An 18,824-nucleotide genomic window follows, 5' to 3' on the forward strand; every position below is an offset into this window, starting at 1 on the left:
TACTTGGGAGGCAGTGCTGTTAACTAAGACACCAAATGAACTGCCCTAGTGACAAACTAGGGTATTCAAGCAGCTTCAAGCAAATTAGTCGACATTCAAATCCGTGAGAACGAACTTGTGGTCAAAGTTTCAAAACTGCCCCTTTGCTATCCCATATTTTTTGTATTTTTTTTTTTTTTTTTTGGTTTTTCAAGACAGGGTTTCTCTGTGTAGCTTTGCGCCTTTCCTGGAACTCGCTTTGGAGACCAGGCTGGCCTCGAACTCACAGAGATCCGCCTGCCTCTGCCTCCCCAGTGCTGGGATTAAAGGCGTGCGCCACCACCGCCAGGCTTGTATTTTTTATTTTTTTATTTTTTTGAGACAGGGTCTCTCTGTATAGTTTTGGTGCCTGTCCTGGATCTCACTCTGTAGACCAGGCTGTCCTTGAACTCAGAGATCCACCCGGCTCTGCTGGGATCAAAGGTGTGCTGCACCACCACCACCACCACCACCACCTCCCGGCTGCTATCCCATTTTTAACTACTCTTCTCACCAAGAGGTGTGCAAGTACGTAATCACAGCATTCAGAAAGCTGAAGCAGGTTTGCCAAGATTGAGACCAGCCAGGGCTATGTAAAAATCTCAATCATACACACAAATTCATGAGCAAGCAATATATACCTCTAATATTCTGAATACAAATTGGTGTAAAAGCACCCACCTGAAATACTGAAGGGGGCAGATAATTTTCAAGAAAAGCCTATTTGACCTGGGTTTGACCCTGGAACCCTTGGTAGGAGAATCAACTTTCAAAAGTTTCTGACCCCCTGCATTCACATTCATGCAAAAGAAAAAAGCTCAACCCATACATGGGCCAGAGAACTAATGCAGCAGGTTAAGAGCAGTGGCTGCTCTTCCTGTAGACCCAGATTAATTCCTAGCACCCACAAGGTGGTGGGTTTGTTGGGGGGCATTTCAACACAGTAAAAATCTCACCCGATGCTTGCAGTCCTCCACTGCTGTACCTAACTCTAAAGACATGGGTTTTCTCTCAGTATCTCCTCCCTCATCTGGCTCCTGCTGGGATTTACAGTGTTCCTCTCACACTAGAATAAAATGGTAGAGGGGCCTCCTTCTGAATGCTAAAAATAGTAAATTACATTAAAAGCTTAAAAAAAAAAACTCACCTGAAAGGTATGTGGCTCTAAGTCAAGATGTTTAAAGGGACATAACCTAAAACCAATAATGTACATTGGAATGTACTATGATGCCTAGAAAACATAGCCAAATCTCCTTAAGTAACAAAGATATAAGTCATATTTTACACCGGCTCAAAGTTAAATCCTAAAGTAGTACTCAGACACCAAGCAGAAACTCAGAGAATTTGTTTATTTCCTCCCCAAAAACCAACTTGCAATCGTAAGAGGTGAGTACAAGCTCATGATTTTATTGTCTTCATAACAAGATCAGCTTAGAACTGGATCACCTGGCCCTGTAAACAGAACAGAAAAACAAAGTGTTGTGTTTTGTAGTATCTTTTTTTCCTGAGACAGTGTTTCTTTGTAGCTTGTCCTGGATCTCGTTCTGTAGACCAGGCTGGCCTTGAACTCAGAGATCTGCCTGCCTCTGCCTCCTGAGTGCTGGGATTAAAGGCGTGCGCCACCACTGTCTGGCCTGCTTTGTAGTTTTTACGGAACCTTACATTATCCATGGGCTCGACACAGAGCTTATTAGTTGGGTGCCTGCCTACCATGGCCCTGGGTTCAATCCAAGACCACAAAACACTTCTAAGGAGACCATGTTGCCTCTTCCTTCCCTAATTGCAGCAAAATCTATACACTGAAATCTTGAAGCCATTTAGATATACTGGTGTTCAAGATTTTTGATTTTTCAGCTAATAAAGCACACGAAAAATCCACAAATCTGAAAACAAAAAATAAAATACTTGCTGGGTGGTGGTGGCACACACCTTTAATCCTAGCACCCGGGAGGCAGAGGCAGGTGGATCTCTCAGTTTCCAGGCCAGCCTGGTCTACAGAGGGAAACAGTGTTGAAAACAAAACAAAAAACATGAAAAGCTCCTGGTCCCAAGCATTTCAGATATGGGATATGTAACTTGTACCTTCAGCTGTGGACAATTATCTTTGAGGGTGCACTATGGCATAGTAAGCTCAGAACAGTTACCCCTACAGATAAAGCAGTTATTTCAAAGAAGGGTACCTTTCTCTTCTTATCGCCTCCCAGTTCAAAGTGCTTGCATCTCTTAATAGCCAGCATCCTCTTCGATCTGCAGTTGGGCTCAACACATTCAAGTCTCAGCACAATCTTCTTTGTAGTTTTAGCCTACAAAAGAAATGAAGTCAAATCCTTCACAAAATTACATTTTTGCCACGATCTGTATTTAGCTATGGAGGAAAAACAAAAACCCAGAAGCCAATGATTTGGAGAACTTAAGATAACAAAGCTGAAGCTTATGTGGTTGTGCATGCCTGTGTTCCCAGCACTCTGGAGGTAGAGACAAGCGGCAGCCACATGAGTTTGAGGCCAGCCTGGGCTACATGGGATTGCCACCCCCTACACACACCCAAAAAAAGCTACTTTAAATTTGTAGCCCTTCAGGCTTTTTGTGCTGTTTACCGGTTGATTCAAATAAAAGCCCGGCCAAATTCACACAAATATGAAATACAACGTATGGAATTCACCAATCAATTTTCTTAATACTTCAGCTAGCCCTAAAATCAGTTAACACTCACACCCCATTAATAATCAACTTCTTAAGTCCACTATTTTGGCCAGTTTTGTTGCTAGTTTGCAATCTGAAAGCTGAAACATGGCCATCTTCCAAACAAACTGGCTGGACATTTAAATGAACAAGCAGTCTCATTACCCTACATCCAATGCAGGACCCAAAGGAAGTCACTTATTTAATTTCTACAAGCAGGCTGGCAGAGGAACAAAGAGATGAACGAAGAAATGCTATGTTCCAAGTAGCTGAACCTTAAGGAACCTCATTAAACTGGAGAATCCAGAATTCAGCCAGTGGAAGGCCTACACACATACTGTAAGAAATTTTAAGACTTCATGAGACTTGAGAAATCCAAATATTCTTCCATGGCAGTACAGGGAATTGAACCTGGGCTGCCTCATACTTGGCGAGCACTCTACCACTGAGCCTCCAGCAACACAGAGCTGAGGATTCAGACATGACAATAAATGAATAAAAGGTCTTGCTGGTGGACACATAATTCAGTTCTTAGGAAAGTAGGGCATATTCCTTCATTTTTGCCTCTTTAGGGGGTACTGTAAATACTGAGATGCTATAGTCTAGATTATAGTCAGATCTGGGTTGACTCCCAGCTCCACTGCCTTGGAAACATCCCTGCCACAAGTGGGATAACTTTGCTGTAATTAACACTAGTAACGCTTGGAGACAAGAGTTGACAAATGCAAGGTCCTTCCCACAATTATCAAGGAACATGTCAATTAGTAATCACTAACCTTTTTGCGGAAAATAGGCTTAGTCTGCCCACCATAGCCGCTCTGTTTCCTGTCATAGCGCCGCTTTCCTAGAAAAAGTAATTTGTTTTGATATGCTACAGATCATATGTCAAAATAGACACAAGGAAGTCTTAAGTTTAAATTGGAGCCGCCCTGAATTAAGAAATTTTGGTTGCACCCGAGAGGAAATATCTGGACTTGTTACTATGTCTCATAAATGTCACATCAAAACCAAGTTATTTACTCCGGCATGGCGAGAAACAGGCACAACTCCAACCCTTCAGAAGTTGAGGCAGGAGGATTGCTTATTCCAGGCCAGCGTGCTTTACATAGTTGGACTTTATCTCCCACAAACTCCCCATCACCGCCTCCTAGCCACCACCACCAAATTACATATAAACAGCTTACCCTGGGCATACAAAGAATCCTTGCCCTTCTTGTACTGGGTCACTTTGTGGGGTTGGTGCTTGCCACATTTCTTGCAGAACGTCCGGCGGGTCTTAGGAACGTTCACCTAGTAAAAAAGTGTTCAGAACATGCAGTTACCAGACCACAGTGGCCCCGCACCCTCCCTGGATCGACATGAAAGTGATTAACTCTACAGCTACTCACTAAAAACACAACGACCGTGTAGATTTAAAAGTCGGTCCTGTCACACGCGCCATCAAACAGTGTATCCACCCACAGCTAAATCAACCCATCGCTTCAACTCTTCCGCCCATAACTCGGCTCCCTGTGTGGCGCTCTCGGCAATGCTAGATTTCTTAGGTACATCGAGGTCTTGCCAGAGCCTTGATGTACTCTGGGACAGTACTGTCTACGCCGGGAGCAAGGATTAAGCTGGATACTACGAAACCCGGACACACGACCATACCATGTTGGCGGGAGCGATATCGGCACAGAAAGAAAGAGGCAGGGCCAGCAACGGAAGTTTATAGGAGGTGCCTGAGTGCACTTCCTCGGAGCCGTGGGAGACAGCTACCATAGAGTCTGTAAGGATCCCGGCGCAGCGCCCTCCGATGGCTGGGATGATTTATCTTAGCCGCGGACAAGAGCTTCAGCCGAGGCTCCGCCTAGTCTGTGGACTCTCCACTTCCTCCCGCCCAGCGCCCCGCAACTTCTTGACTCCATCCCTTTTGGCGGACATTGCAATTTAGCAGCTTAAGCGACGAAAGCAATGCTCTTCCCAGACTCCGATCTGCCGTGTTGAAGCAGAATAGGGACCAGGATCAAGTGGAGGGGTCTTCCCAGCCTAACATTCTCGTTCTGTTTCAAGGAGACTGAAATGATCTTTCACCGCAAACTGTGGCTCAAGAAAGCCCTGGGCGGGGAGCCAATTGCTTTAGTTTATTTAATGTCTGTTCTGTTTCAAACACTGTTGTAGGAGCAAGACATAGTAATTGATTATGCTCATCACTGTCCAATTCCAGGCTAAGTACTTTGAAGAAAAAGAACAATGCAAGCAATACCCTTTTAGCCGAGGAAGTAAATTGGCTGCTCTTAGTTCTGAAAACTGACAGTGAATTTATCTGGCTTCTGAAATAGTTGGACCAACCAAGAATACCTCAGCACTTCACTTCCCTGAACACTTGGCAGAAGACATGTATGAAGTTTCAAGATAGTTCAACAGAGAAAGGCTGACGGGAGCTGAGGGTGTTTTTTTTTGCATGTTTTATGGTTTTTTTTTTTGTTTTTTTTTTTTTAAGTTACGACTGCAGGTAAGCCTGTAGAGCATATTCTTTTTTTCTTTTTTTTTTTTTGGGGGGGGGGCTGAGTTTTAACATTGATTCTCAGAGTGATTCTAGGAGGAAGGTGGTAATGCTACTTTCATTTTCCAGGGGAGGGCATGGATCCAGTAGCATGTGAATCTATTTGTCCGGTGTTAACAGTCGTGGATTCAGGATGCACACCCCACCCCCATGTGTTCTGATGACTCCAGAACCTGGTTTCCTATTACTATATCACACAACATTACCATTACAGCCTGCCCATTATAACAGCTATCTTTGGGGCAGGGAGAGCCTCACAAACCCCAGGCTGGCCTAAAACTCACCTATGTAGCTGAGGATGGTGGGGAACTTCTGATCCTTCTCCTGAATGTTGGGGTCACAGGTATGTGCTATGTGCCACTCGTGTCTGGATGCCTGCCTCTTTTAATCCTGCCAATCTTCGGGAGCTGTTTTCTATTACTAGTATTTACCAAATGAGGGAACCGAGGCACACGAGGCATTACATTCACTTATCCAAAGTCACACATGGATGTTTTTAAAGTTGGAATTCAATCGTAGGCCATTTAGCAGTACATAGGTCTACCCTTACCCAGTATATTACACAGGGAAAGAGAAGCCCCTGCAGGGTAGATGTTTGGGCTAGAATGCAGGCGGAATTAGCGGTGGCCTAGGGGCTAATGTTAGGGGCCCCTGGAGCATCCTGCTTGCATGATGCTCCAGAAATAAGTTGACTCTGTTCACCCACATTTTTATTCCATGGTCTCTGGGGCTAAGATAATAACAACACCATAGCCTACTACATTTCTCTGCCAAGCTGCCAGCCTGAAGACCAGCAGTATTTTCCTTCCTCTGGACTCTTACAAATCTCACTGGCCTTTAGGGAGTTTCTACGGTTTTGTTGTTGTTGTTTGTTTTTGTTTTCCATGTAAGTAATCTGGAGATAGAAAGACCAGGGTTGGGGATTCAGCTCAGTAGTAGAGCGCTTGCCTTGCAAGCCCTGGGTTCAATCCTTAGCTCAAAAAAAAAAAAAAAAAGACAATTAGCCTTCATCTAATCAAACTTTGTTCCTTTAATCACCTTTAATCATTCCCCATGTGATGTGGTTTGGGTTTTTTTTTTTTTTTGATTTTTCGAGACAGGGTTTCTCTATGTAGTTTTGCGCCTTTCCTGGAGCTCACTTGGTAGCCCAGGCTGGCCTCGAACTCACAGAGATCCGCCTGCCTCTGCCTCCCAAGTGCTGGGATTAAAGGCGTGTGCCACCACCGCCCTGCTGGTTTGGGGAATTTTTTTATTTTAAAATATTTAGTTGTCTAAATTGCATATGTTTAAGGTATACAGTGTGATCATATACACTTATCTTGTATAATAACTGCCAGAGTCAAATTAATACATCCATCACCATCCATTGTTGCCTGTGAGTGTGTGTGTGTGTGTGTGTGTGTGTGTGTGTGTGTGTGTGTGTGTGTGTAGGGGTGAAGACACTTAAGTCTGCTCTCTTATCCAACTTCAAATAAGCAATAGAATATTAATACAGTCTCCACAATGCATATCAGACCCCCAGAAATTATTCATCTTACAGTTCAAAATTTGTTTAGCCATATTTTCTGTTTTCTACATGTATCTGCTCATTGATTTCCCCAAAATGAAGCGCTTAGAACTTAAGACAAGACTCTAGGTATAGTCTGTCATTGCACGGTGTATGAGACATTCACTTTCCTCTAGATACTATGCTTCTATTTAAAAAAAAAAAAAAAGCCCAATGTCATCTTGACTTTTCTTTCAGCCATGCGTGTTTCTGACTTGCCATTTCTCTTAGCTGCTATCAGCAAAGCCCAGGTACTATTTTCAGGAGCACTGCTGCCACCTTCTCCCTTGCATGGGTATGGAACACAAGCCATCAGGCTTGGCAGCAAGTGCTTTCTCCTACTAGGCTGGCCATCTTGCCGGTCCATCCACTGGGAGCCTTTTGCGTCTGTTCTGTAAGCGTATTTATTCACACTGTTTGGGCATAGTCCTGTCGGTATGAATGAGTGTGCTGGATGAGTGGTTGTGTGCAAAAGGTGAAGAAGTTGGGGTTGGGGATTTAGCTCAGTGGTAGAGCGCTTGCCTAGCAAGTGCAAGGTCCTGGGTTCGGTCCTCAGCTCTGGAAAAAAAAAAGGTAAAGAAGTAGCTTTATTCTGCCCTTCCCCTTTGCCTCCCTGTCTAATTTCCCACAGTGCTCCTATTAACTAGCAATTCACACCACAATTCCACCTTTAGAAAAGAGGGAGCCGGCCGGGCAGTGGTGGCACACACCTTTAATCCCACACTCGGGAGGCAGAGGCAGGTGGATCTCTGTATCTCTGTGAGTTTGAGGCCAGCCTGGGCTACAAAGGGAGTTCCAGGAAAGGCGCAAAACTACACAGAGAAACCCTGTCACGAACAAAACCAAAAAAAAAAAAAAAAGGATGGAGCATGTGACAAGGAGCATCTGATTGAAGAAAGGGGGAGGGATGTGAATGTCTGTGGTCACTCCATTGGAACAGTTACTGCATGTGACCAGGGAAAGGACATACCGGTCAATAAAGTAGGGAGCCTTATAACACTTGGTGCCCATCCATCTGTACCAATGTAATGATTTACCAATCTGCCAGTCTATAAATGCTTTTAAAAAATATTGGTGCTTTCGGAATTCTGACCAATTTGGGGGATTAGTGATATGTTTCTGTATTAGGGTGTAACATCTCAGGGTAAGGCAATATGAAAGTGCCCCATGAGTGAAGATGGACGAAGAAATCAGTCACCAGGGGCTCTGCCACCATCATGTGGCAGATACAGGCTGCATTTCTTTAGAGAATCCTCTGGGAAAAGACAGGAGCTGGGATGCAACCTAGGGACTTGCCGAGGAACCATTCAGGCTTCAAATAACACATCTAGTCTTGTTTACTGCTTTACAGAATCAAAGAAAATGGTGTAAATTATTTATCTTTGAGAGAAAAAAATTGAGACAGAATTTCCTATGTTGTCCAGGCTTTCCACTTCCATTGCCCTAGTAGCTGAATTATAAATGTGTTTCCTCATGGTTAAGGTCATAAGGCTGAATCTTGAAGGGAGAATATTCACAAAAGAACAGTCACAAAAAAATGGGGAAGGGCACAAGTCTTTGTGTGGGCTTACACTCGGGCATATTTATCTGTAGAAAAAAAAAGCTTTCTTAGAAAATGACTCAGCAGGGGAAGTCTTGTCTCTACCTCTGTCAGGCCATGTATCTCAGGGTCTCTGAGTGAGCCCTCTTTGTCCTTCAAGTTGAACTGCGTGACCCTGAGTCTCCCCTGCTGAGGGGACAGGAGACTTTAAAGACACTGGCTTTGTTCTGGGTCTTGCCAGCTTGGGCATCTCTTTTCTTCCTGGGCTGATCATCCCCCACAATCCTTTAGGTATGTCATCCCTTTACCCCAGGGAGGGTAATCTGATGACCTGTTCGTTCGGTCCAGCCCCATCATCTTTGGGGACTCAGCCACCCCAGCAATGGTAAGATTCTGTCAGAGCTGGACTCTCTTGGTGGAAGAGGTTCCAGGCGAATGAGGGTGGGGAGAGTTGGGGGCGGGGGTAGACCAGGGACAGCAGCACGGAACCAGATACCATATTGTTAAGAAGAAAAAAAGGCATTGGTTTAAGTCAGGAAACAAAAAAAGGGAACTGAGTGGCTGTGAAAGGGTGGGGTTTGTTCAGACTGTCCTTCCTCTCTGGACTGTAAGAATATGTCTCCAGGGCCAGTGTCTTCAGAGACCGAGTCCCACCTTCCAAGTCCCGGCATCTCATTACATCTGGGAAGCTACCTGCATTAAGTCAGAACTGAGGTGGGTCTGAGGTGAGGCAGAGCCTGGGCACAGCCATAACTACTTCTCTTGGAACCTTCAAAGGCCAGACAGGAAACATGGCTGGTTCCATGTATCTGCTGGTGGAGGAGACTCATGGAGAGTGGGAGGTCAGCAGCAGAAGACCCTGGCATGCCCTTCCAATGATGGAGGGGAATGTAAAGGTCTTCTGAAGACAGCCAGTGTGGTGGGCTGGTTAGAAGACGAGGAAAGAGTGATCTGAGCATCTGAAAAGGTAGCCAGTGTTAGACATGGAGCTCTGCAGCTCTTGGTGGGAAAGAAATACCTCATGCAGTAGTAGGGTAAAAGCAAGCCACTTTCAGCAAATACTGCTTGAAGACCTGGAATGCGTCCTCGTATCAATGAGACCCTTAGAAGAAGGGATTCTAAGCGGCCGCTTAATCTGCAAAAACTCTAAAACAGCTCATGTGTCTCAAAAGTGCTAACTGGAGAAAGGTCTGGGCTACATGGGCCGGGTGCAACTTGGTTTGGCCTTCAACAGGCCAAATATTACCAGGATGAAAGCTGGCTTATAGGAATGACCGTGTGGAGGCTGTGGCAACCTCGTGGTAATAGTGGGTAGGAGACAGAGCCAGCGGAAAGCAGCCTCCGCCCCAGCTGAGACGGTGTGGCCAACCCCTGAGGTCTCTGGGAAGATTTTCCTCTTACCATTGCCTACCATGTGCATGGCTGCCTTTTCTTTTGGCTTCATTATTTCTCCTCTCGTTTCCTTTCCCCTCCCTCTCCTTCCTCTTCTTTTCCTGGTCACTATCCCCTGATCCAGAATCAGCACGCAGTAGCCTTTAAATCGCATCACATTTATTTTGCCACTTTCTCCTCAAGCTATTTCCCTTTCTCTTCCCGCTTCCCACCTGCCTGTTACTCTGTTTGGAAGTTATTGCCGGGACTTAACGTGTAAATAAATGTGAAGTCGTTAAGACAGGCCCCTGGCAAGCGTAAGCGCTGTCTCTCAGCAGTCATTGCTACTTTGGTTCCTCCTGAGCCCTGCCAGTGGCCCATAGGGCTGGTCTAGGGGCAAATGGTGTGAAATTCAGACTCAGATTGCTCTGATCCAGCTGATCGAGACATTCTGGAGTGAGTGGCCAGACCTCCAAATGGTATCTTATCTACCTCACTACTCAGCTCTCAAGGCTGGAAGGTTTATCCCATGCCGTCCATTGCCAGAGCAAAGTGGCGGTGGGGGATGGGGCTGTTTATCCCATGCCATGCATTTCCTGAGGCAGAGGAGCAGCAGTCCAGAGGTCGGAGGTTGGGGGGGGGACACTCCACGCAGCTCAGAGACTGTCCTCTTTGCTGTTAGGTGTGCATTTTATCCCTGCTCCTTCCCTCATTTTGCATGCCACACTTCTGAAGCAAGTGTACTATTGCCTTTCTCGATTATTTGAAATGCGCCGCAAAATGCAGATTCTCATAGAAACCTAAAGTATTACACTCATGCAGTATCCCTTAAGGCTTGCCTCATCCACTCTAGCTTGATTTTATTTATTTATTTTATTTGGAGACAAGGTCTTACCTACCTAGCCAAGGCTATGTCGCCCGGACTAGCCTCAAACTTGCGGTCCTTCTGCCTTACTCTCCTGTGTACTGAGATTGCTTGTGGACATTGCCATACCTGGCCTGTTTCTGTTCAGACTGTTTAATCTATTTGCTTGTGCACAACTCCAGATTCCTGTTGCTTATGGCTGTTGATATTTTGTTCAGACTCTTTGCAAATGCCTTATGGGGGAGAACCAGTGTAATTTTCCATCTCCTTGTAGGAAGGGTCTTGATGCAATTTAAATAGTCACTATGATTTGTTAGTTCCATTTGAGCCAATTTCCTATAGAGTTTCTTGTCAGTGGTCTAGAGCCATAGCAGGAAGTCACTTGGTGATGAGGGGGAAGATATGGCTGCTGAAAAGCAAAGTTTGGGCGCTCTCCAAAGAGTCATCTGTGTCTATATGTCTACTTTTCCCTCAGCAATGCTGAGAGCGGAACCTAATTCCTGAAGATAAAGGAGGGCTAGAATTTTGAGTGTAACAGAGCTCAAGAAACAGTTAAAGAGGAGCTGGGTGTGGTGGCACACACAGGAAGCTGAGGCAGGAGGATTACCTGGAGTTCCAGATCAACCTGAACTGCAGAGCAAGATGTTGTTTCACAAAGGGGGAGAAGGAGGAGGAGGGTGGGAAGGGGAGGAGGAGGAAGAAGTAGTTGTTGTTATGGAGGAGACTGACTTATTTTACTCCAAACCTGCTTGGTTATGCATGAAGCCATCGGGGGAGGGGAACACGCCTCTGAGGAGCCTGAAACAATTGGGCCACGTGTAACTTTCAGTTTGTTACAGAGGTTCACATACAGTAAGTGAGTATGATCTGAGAACTTTATCAACCTAGAATGTTCAATCCCAGGCATTCCTTCCCAGTCTCCCGTCTTGGAACGCCCTCTTCAAATAAGCCACAAAAGGCAACAATTGTGGGTAACACTGGTTACTTATTTGAGCCTCAGCTTTTCTCACTGCTGACCCTTACCAAAATGAAAACAACGTCTCGCTACCAGAAAGAGCATTTAGAGAGTTACGAGGAATTGACAATGGGAGATTAAAACAAACTAGAGTTTGAGGTCACCGACTCAGTGAAAAAGTTAGTGTACAATGAAACCAGAGTGTAAAATGACTGAAGGTCAAGTGAAAAATGAAGTAAAGATGTAGAGGAAAGGGGACTTCGGCTCCCCAAACCTGCTCTTTGGAGCAGAAGTTGGTATACTATTTCTGGAAAGTATTTTGGCAATATGTATCAAAATGCAAAATGTGCACATCGTTTTCACATTTCTTTATGCATTGTGTGTGGTATGTATGTGTCTGTATGGATGTCTTTCTCTGTGGTGTCTGGGTCTGTGTGTATTTGTGTGTGTGTATGTGTGTGTGTATGTCAGTGTGTATATGGTGTATGTGTCTGTGTGTGGTGTGTGTGTGGTGTGTGTGGTGTGTATGTATGCAATAGTGTGTGCTGATGCCTTCAGAGACTGTCGGATTCCCTCGAGCTGGAGTTCCAGGCCATTGTGAATAGCTTGGGATGGATGCTGGGAACGAACTTGGGTCCTCTGGAAAAGCAGCAAGCACTCTCCTTAACTGCTGAGCCGTCTCTCCAATTCTTCTTCATCATTATTATTAATTAGTGTTGTTTTGAGTATTGCTCTTGTTGTTTAGACTTAGAGATAGGGTTTCACTCTGCAGCCCAGGCTGGCCTTGAACTCACTATGTGATCCTCCTATCTCAGCCTCGTGAGTGCTGGATTAACATGCCTACTCCACAGGCTTGGCTAGGAATAATGTTAAGCAAGAATCTTAGAAAGGTTTTTTTAGGAAAAAGTATTGTTGCATGGATGGATGAATGGATAGATGGATAATTTTAAATATAAGCAAATTATACATGATATGTGCAATATGATTCCAAATACAATAAGAAATGCACACAGAAAAAATGAAGATGCCAAGATACTAATATATCTATATGTGAGGTTTGTAATTGATTTTTTTATTTTTAATATCCCTGAACTTGAAAGATTTCCGACAATGAATTTGTGTTATTTTGATATAATAGGGAAAAACTAAATGTTTAACCAAAGGGAAACAAAAACTCAATTGAAAAATAAATCAGATATAGTGTTAGTCTTTACCATGAATTTGGTCACCTGTAATGCTGACAAAATAAGGAGGTTTCAATAGAGTCTAAAAAGTTGTTTCTTGGGAATTTACCACTAATAATTGGGTTGCTTTGATGACATTTTAAAGACCTTTCTTCTGCCTGGGTGTGGTGGTGCATGCCTTTGATCCCAGAACTTGGGAGGCAGAGGCAGAAGATCTCTATGAATTTAAGGCCAGCCTGGTCTACATAGTGAGTTCCAGGATAGCCAGGGCTACATAGTGAGACCCTGTCTCAAAGAAAAGAAAAGGAAAAGCCACTGGGTTTGATATTACCAAATAAACTAGGTGTGGTGATACAGCCATATAATCCTAACACTCAGGAGATAGAGGCAGGAGAGTATCAGAAGGCCAAGGTCATCCGTGACTTCATAGAAAGTTTAATGACAACCTGGGCTACATGGGACCTTGTGGTAAAAAAAAAAAGAAAGAAAGAAAAAGAAAAAAGGAAACTCAACGTAAATCAATCTGGGAAGTAATGGCATGTACATAAACTGCAAGAACTATACAACAGGAGCTAGAGATGGATGACGATGGACAAGTGATGCAGTCTGCAAATATTAGTTTCCTTATGTTTGCTGTGAAGAATACATGGAATGTCGCATAGAAGATGTAGGCCAGAAGCTGGAATGCGTGGCTCAGTGGTAGAGCTCTGGACAAGCATGCCCAAGACCCTGCGCTTCATTCCCAGCACCACATACATAAATAGTCAAATGGTACAAAGTGCCTGGCAGGTAAATGACACTGGAACAGGAGTTTTCTTCCATATCCCTTCAGAGAGAATCAAAAGGGCCAGGCGCTTCATGGTCAGTTGCCCAGAACTTTAAAGGAGACACAATGAGAAAACAGTACCTCCTGACTCTTCTGGTGCAGTCGGTGTTTGAAGTCTGGTGACTCGCGTCTGTCTCCTCCACTGACTATTGCTCTAGTGCTGTCTGTCCCTAGCAGTGTTTTCTCTTATCACAGCAAGGAGAATTGCCAGGGATGCTCTCACTTATTAACTCTTCAAGTGCCATTTGTATGAATTCCCTGGCACAGTGCAGTTTGTATGATGACTGAGCTCTCACTAACAGGCTTCCTCTGTCTGGATTCTGCTGCTACATGTAGAGCTGAGAGTTTGCAAAGAAAAGGAAAAAAAAGGGGAATGCTTTTGATCTTCTTGACTGCTGATGCTACTCAGTTTCCTTCAGGTCTTATTTTGCCTTCTGTAATGTGGGTCTTTGATTCTGTGATTCTCCATGAGCAAGAGTGATAGTATTACAAAGGTCTTCATGACTTAGCAGTTAATAAGATTAGAGCATGGTTGCTCTGTTACCACTACTTGTCACTAAATGGAGGAGTGTGCTGTTAAGAGGAACTTCTTTGGAGTCTGAGCTGAAACTGAAGGTAGGACTGATTGCTCATAAGCTTGTCAGCTTGTCACTCTGGTGGGAGTCCATATTAGGCAGAGGCCAAGAATGGAGACTTATGTAGCAAGGTGCAGGGAAAGGTCTGCATTTCTGCATCAGTTTTCTCTAAAGAGCACCAACAAAACATTAACCCAATCCACTGCCAGAAGACAGCAAGCAGCAGCTGGGTAGTAGACAGAAGGCAAATATCATTCTCAACATTCTGACACTCTTTGAATCCATTTTTGTCTTCTCTTCATGATAATAGAACTGTCTATACCACAAGAAAGAGCAAAATAACTGTGAATAGCATCAGGCTTTCAAAAAAAAAAAGACACTCCCTTTCTCTCCCTACTTGAAAAAAAAAACAGCTTTTCAGAGAAAAAAGTAAAATACTGACTTTACTTATTTGATTTCCATCGTGTCCCCAAAAGCAAAAGGAATTTAGTGAAAATAAAACTTCACACTCCTTGTAGGGAAGGAGCCCCTGCTTCCAACAAAGCTCAGGGGAGATCTGATGAATCATTTTACTCTGTGGTCCGTTTTTATGACTATCATCTTTTCATTTATGTTTCTAATGAAAGTTTATAATTGGTAAAATTGTGCATAAACTTCAGGTGAATTGATGTGTGTGTGTGTGTGTGTGTGTGTGTGTGTGTGTGTGTGTGTCTGTCTGTCTGTCTGTCTGTCTGTCTGAAAAAGCCATTGGTGAGCTGTGCCTGGTGCTGCAGGCCTATAATATAGATAGCACTCCAGATGCTGAGGCAGCAAGACAGCTGTGCCTGGGCCACCAAAGGAGTTGGAGGCCAGTGATGGGCCTTAGTGCTTGAGTCCCTGTCTCGCTCACGCAAGGCCCTGTGTTCCATCCTCAGCACCACCAAGACTCTTTGATTGTTTTATGGAATTTTCTGGAGTATTCTAAGCACATTGTTTTTCCTACATGAGTACAAATGGCATCCTTAACAGCAACATAGTTACATTACTTTTTTTTTTTTCAGAAAAAAAGACGATTTATTTTTTAAATTTTATTGCATGGTTATGAGTGTTTTGCCTTCATGTACATATATGCACCATTGGCATGCCTGGTGCCCATGGAGGTCAGAAGAAAGCACTGAATCTCCTGGAACTGGAGTTCCAGGTGGTTGTGAGCCACCGTATGGGTGCTGGAAACTGAATGCTGCCTGCATGCAGGAGCGACAAGTGCTCTTATCCTCTGCTCCATAGTTGTGTCTCTATTACCGGGTGCCATCTAAAAGAAACCACCCAAGGAAAGGCAAGGGGGAGGCCAAAGCACTAACCTCTGTAGTAAAACTGTTCTCAACCTGCAAACAAGGCTTCTGTCCTTTGTAACCCAGGCAGCAGGACATGAGCTAAATCAGTTGAATGGCAGTTATTGTATGTTCAGAAGGACAGGTGAACCCTCCAATGTCCTTTTGGCTACAGACCTGAGTGGGTCAACTTTGGAAAAATTACATTTATTGTTCAGGAAACTGGGAACTGAAAGCCCAGGGTCTGTCTTAGTGAAGTTTCTGGTACCTGGATTATCCCTTCTGAGAATACCAGGGTCAACAGTTCATTTACGGATTCTGGCCATGTGTCATAAAAAGACAATGTCTAGACATTACCCAACAGCTGGTGTTTGTTGTTGGTTATCGAGAGCACTGCGTTCCCTTATATAAGAAACCAGGCTTTGTTTGGTGTGGCTTTACTGTACCTGAAACTTGACAGAGTCGGGGACTGTGGAAGAAGGCGATCAGGGAGAAAAATAAGGCTACTTGCTAGTGCTGGAAATGTGCGGCTCATTTAAAACAGGTAGCAGGAATGAGGGGGTACCAGGAGGGATGGAGGTGGCTGTGCTAGAACCTCAAAACCTTTCGTTATCCACAGCACACAAGCGAGCTCCAAGAGAGGAAGCCATGGCTGCAGTCATCCTGGAGAGCATCTTTCTGAAGCGCTCGCAACAGAAAAAGAAAACATCACCTTTGAACTTTAAGAAGCGCCTGTTTCTCTTGACTGTGCAAAAACTTTCCTACTATGAGTATGACTTTGAACGTGGGGTAAGTTTCCCAAATGTGAATTTTACCATTTCAAGGACTTAGTCTTGCATCTTCTGTGAGACAGGAGATAGGTCTTACATAGTGTGTATGGGGTGGGGCGCGTAGAAATAAAATAGACATCAAACTCTGAAAAATATTTCCTAGCCTAGGAGTAGGTACAGACATGCCAGGAAAAAATTCAAGGGTGTGAGAAGCTGTGCAGGATGTCTTACCACAGAATCTTGTGGTTGGTAAGAAGTCGTTATATGCTTGTAAGGATAAAAGCCAAGAAGTCGCCGGGCGGTGGTGGCACATGCGTTTAATCCCAGCACTCGGGAGGCAGAGGCAGGCAGATCTCTGTGATTTCGAGGCCAGCCTGGTCTACAGAGTGAGTTCCAGGAAAGGCGCAAAGCTACATAGAGAAACCCTGTCTCGAAAAAACCAAAAAAAAAAAAAAAAAAAAAAAAAGCCAAGAAGTCAACACTGCCTTTTTATTTCTTGTGACAAAATTGCATATAATCATTTATTCTTCCATGTTATCTGCCTCTGATTTGGTATTTAAAGGTTAGATAGATGTTGGATTATTTTTTACTTTAAAAATAACAGGTCTAGCTGGGCAGTGGTGGCATAGGCCTTTAATCTCAGCACTTGGGAGACAGAGGCAGGTGGATCTCTGTGAGTCTGAGACCAGCCTGGTCTACAGAGCGAGTTCCAGGACAGGCTCCAAAGCTGAACTGAGAAACTCTGTCTACAAAAAAACAAAAAACAAAACAAAACAAAAAAACAGGTTCTGTACGACACAGTGGCACACACCTTTAATCCCAGCACTCGGTTGGGTCTACATAGTGAGTTCCAGGCCAGACAGGGCTACATAGTGAGACCCCATCTCAAATCAAACAGAAGCCGGGCGGTGGCGGCGCACGCCTTTAATCCCAGCACTCGGGAGGCAGAGCCAGGCGGATCTCTGTGAGTTCGAGGCCAGCCTGGTCTACAGAGCGAGTTCCAGGAAAGGCACAAAGCTACGCAGAGAAACCCTGTCTCGAAAAACCAAAAAAAAAAAAAAAAAAAAAAAAAAAAAAAAAAAAAAAAAAAAAAAAAAACCCAAAAAACCAGAAACCAGGTTCTGTTAGGCTATGCGTGCCATCTCACCATGGAGGATGATTAGATAACAATGTGTAAATGTCTGGTTGCTTGATCACTCCTCATCTTTCTCCATTTTCTTCCTCATTCCTTCAGAGAAGAGGCAGCAAGAAAGGTTCAATAGATGTTGAGAAGATCACCTGCGTTGAAACAGTAGTTCCTGAAAAAAATCCTCCACCAGAAAGACAGATTCCGGTAAGAAGCTGCCAGAGTCAAGGAGAGGGGAGCTACGGATTGTAGGGCACTTGGAACTTCCAAATACTCCATATAGAATGGTGGTGGTGTCGTGTGTTGTAGAACAGTTTTGTTTCTTTAGAAAACTCTTCATTGGGAGCCAGGGCGATCACCAAGAGGGTAAGGGAAATTGCTGCCATGCCTAATGACTTGAGTTCTGTCCCTGAACACATCACATAGTAGAAGGAGAGAGCCAACTCCTGAAAATTGTCCTCTCACCTCCACTGAAAACTGTGACACGTATGGACACACACACACACACACACACACACACACACACACACACGGAAACACATAGAAAACAAGAATGTAAGAAAGAAAGAAAAAACAGCTAGGCAGCGGTGGAGCACAATTTTAATCCCAGCACTCGGGAGGCAAAGCCAGGCAGATCTCTGTGGGTTCAAGGCCAGCCTGGTCTACAGAGAAAGATCGAGGACAAGCACCAAAACTACACGGAGAAACCCTGTCTCGGAAAAAAAAAGAAAGAAAGAAAAATAATTTTTTCCTTCAGGCTAGGAGATGGGTCAGTGGTAAAGGGGTTGCCAGACAAGCCTGGGGATTCGAGAATCTCCAATCTCCAGAACTCACCTAAAGTCAGACCCTTTAGTCCATCTGTAATCTCACACTCCTATGGCAAGGTGGGAGGTGGAGGCCGGAGAATTCCTGGAAGCTCAAGGCTCAACTAGTCTGGCATATGCAACAGCTGAAAAAGTGACCATGTCTCAAAGAAGGTGGAGGATGAGCCTCACACCTGAGGCTGTCTGTCCTCTGACCTCCACAAGCATGCTCCTGAAAATATGTACAAACACACACACACACACACACACACACACACACACACACACACACACAGAGAGAGAGAGAGAGAGAGAGAGAGAGAGAGAGAGAGAGAGAGAGAGAGAGAGAGAGAGAGAGATTACAAAAGAATTTACCAAAAGAGAATTTGCTAGCTTTTTTTGAAAATGTCTTTTCTTTTTAATGATGTGTTTGTGTATATGCCCACAGAGGCCAGTGTCAGATCCCCGAGTTAGAATTTCAGGCTGTTGTGAGTGGATGCGGCTTCTCGGGACCAAGCTTGGATCCTCTGGGAGAGCCGTTATGTGCTCTTATCCACTGAGCCATCCTTCCAGCCTGAAAAGGCTTCAGTCTTTCACGAGTTGATAATCCCAAGTCAGCATCATTCCTTCTTAGCAGATAGAGACACACTGAGCCTGGAAAACTTTATAACACCCAACTTAGAGTACTGCTGTACTGGCCTCTCACAA

The 18,824-nt window shown here is 44.4% G+C and overlaps 2 protein-coding genes across 4 annotated transcripts in view; one reads left to right on the top strand and one right to left on the bottom strand.

The window, feature by feature from the left end:
• Positions 1 to 1,353: 1,353 nt before the first annotated feature.
• Positions 1,354 to 4,486, bottom strand: Rpl36a (ribosomal protein L36a). The gene is made up of 5 exons (XM_006986432.3): positions 4,351 to 4,486; positions 3,885 to 3,990; positions 3,477 to 3,544; positions 2,199 to 2,321; positions 1,354 to 1,470 (listed from the first exon to the last, which is right to left on the bottom strand). The coding sequence occupies exons 1-5, from the start codon at positions 4,459 to 4,461 to the stop codon at positions 1,450 to 1,452; spliced, it is 429 nt and encodes a 142-aa protein (XP_006986494.1). The 5' UTR covers positions 4,462 to 4,486; the 3' UTR covers positions 1,354 to 1,449.
• A 4,210-nt stretch (positions 4,487 to 8,696) lies between these two features.
• The window catches only part of Btk (Bruton tyrosine kinase), a 42,213-nt gene continuing 32,085 nt past the window's right edge, over positions 8,697 to 18,824 (top strand). Inside the window, exons 1-3 of one of the 3 annotated variants that reach the window (XM_076561848.1) lie at positions 8,697 to 8,716; positions 16,037 to 16,206; positions 17,422 to 17,520. In XM_076561848.1, coding sequence (XP_076417963.1) covers positions 16,066 to 16,206; positions 17,422 to 17,520 — 240 coding nt within the window. In that variant the 5' untranslated portion in view covers positions 8,697 to 8,716; positions 16,037 to 16,065. Of the gene's footprint in view, positions 8,717 to 8,907; positions 9,057 to 16,036; positions 16,207 to 17,421; positions 17,521 to 18,824 lie in introns of those variants that run through there. The other 2 variants (XM_006986431.2, XM_016005010.3) reach the window with 2 other exon arrangements.

Source organism: Peromyscus maniculatus, chromosome X (genome assembly GCF_049852395.1).
Source record: "Peromyscus maniculatus bairdii isolate BWxNUB_F1_BW_parent chromosome X, HU_Pman_BW_mat_3.1, whole genome shotgun sequence".
In the NCBI taxonomy this organism is placed as follows: Eukaryota; Metazoa; Chordata; class Mammalia; order Rodentia; family Cricetidae; genus Peromyscus; species Peromyscus maniculatus.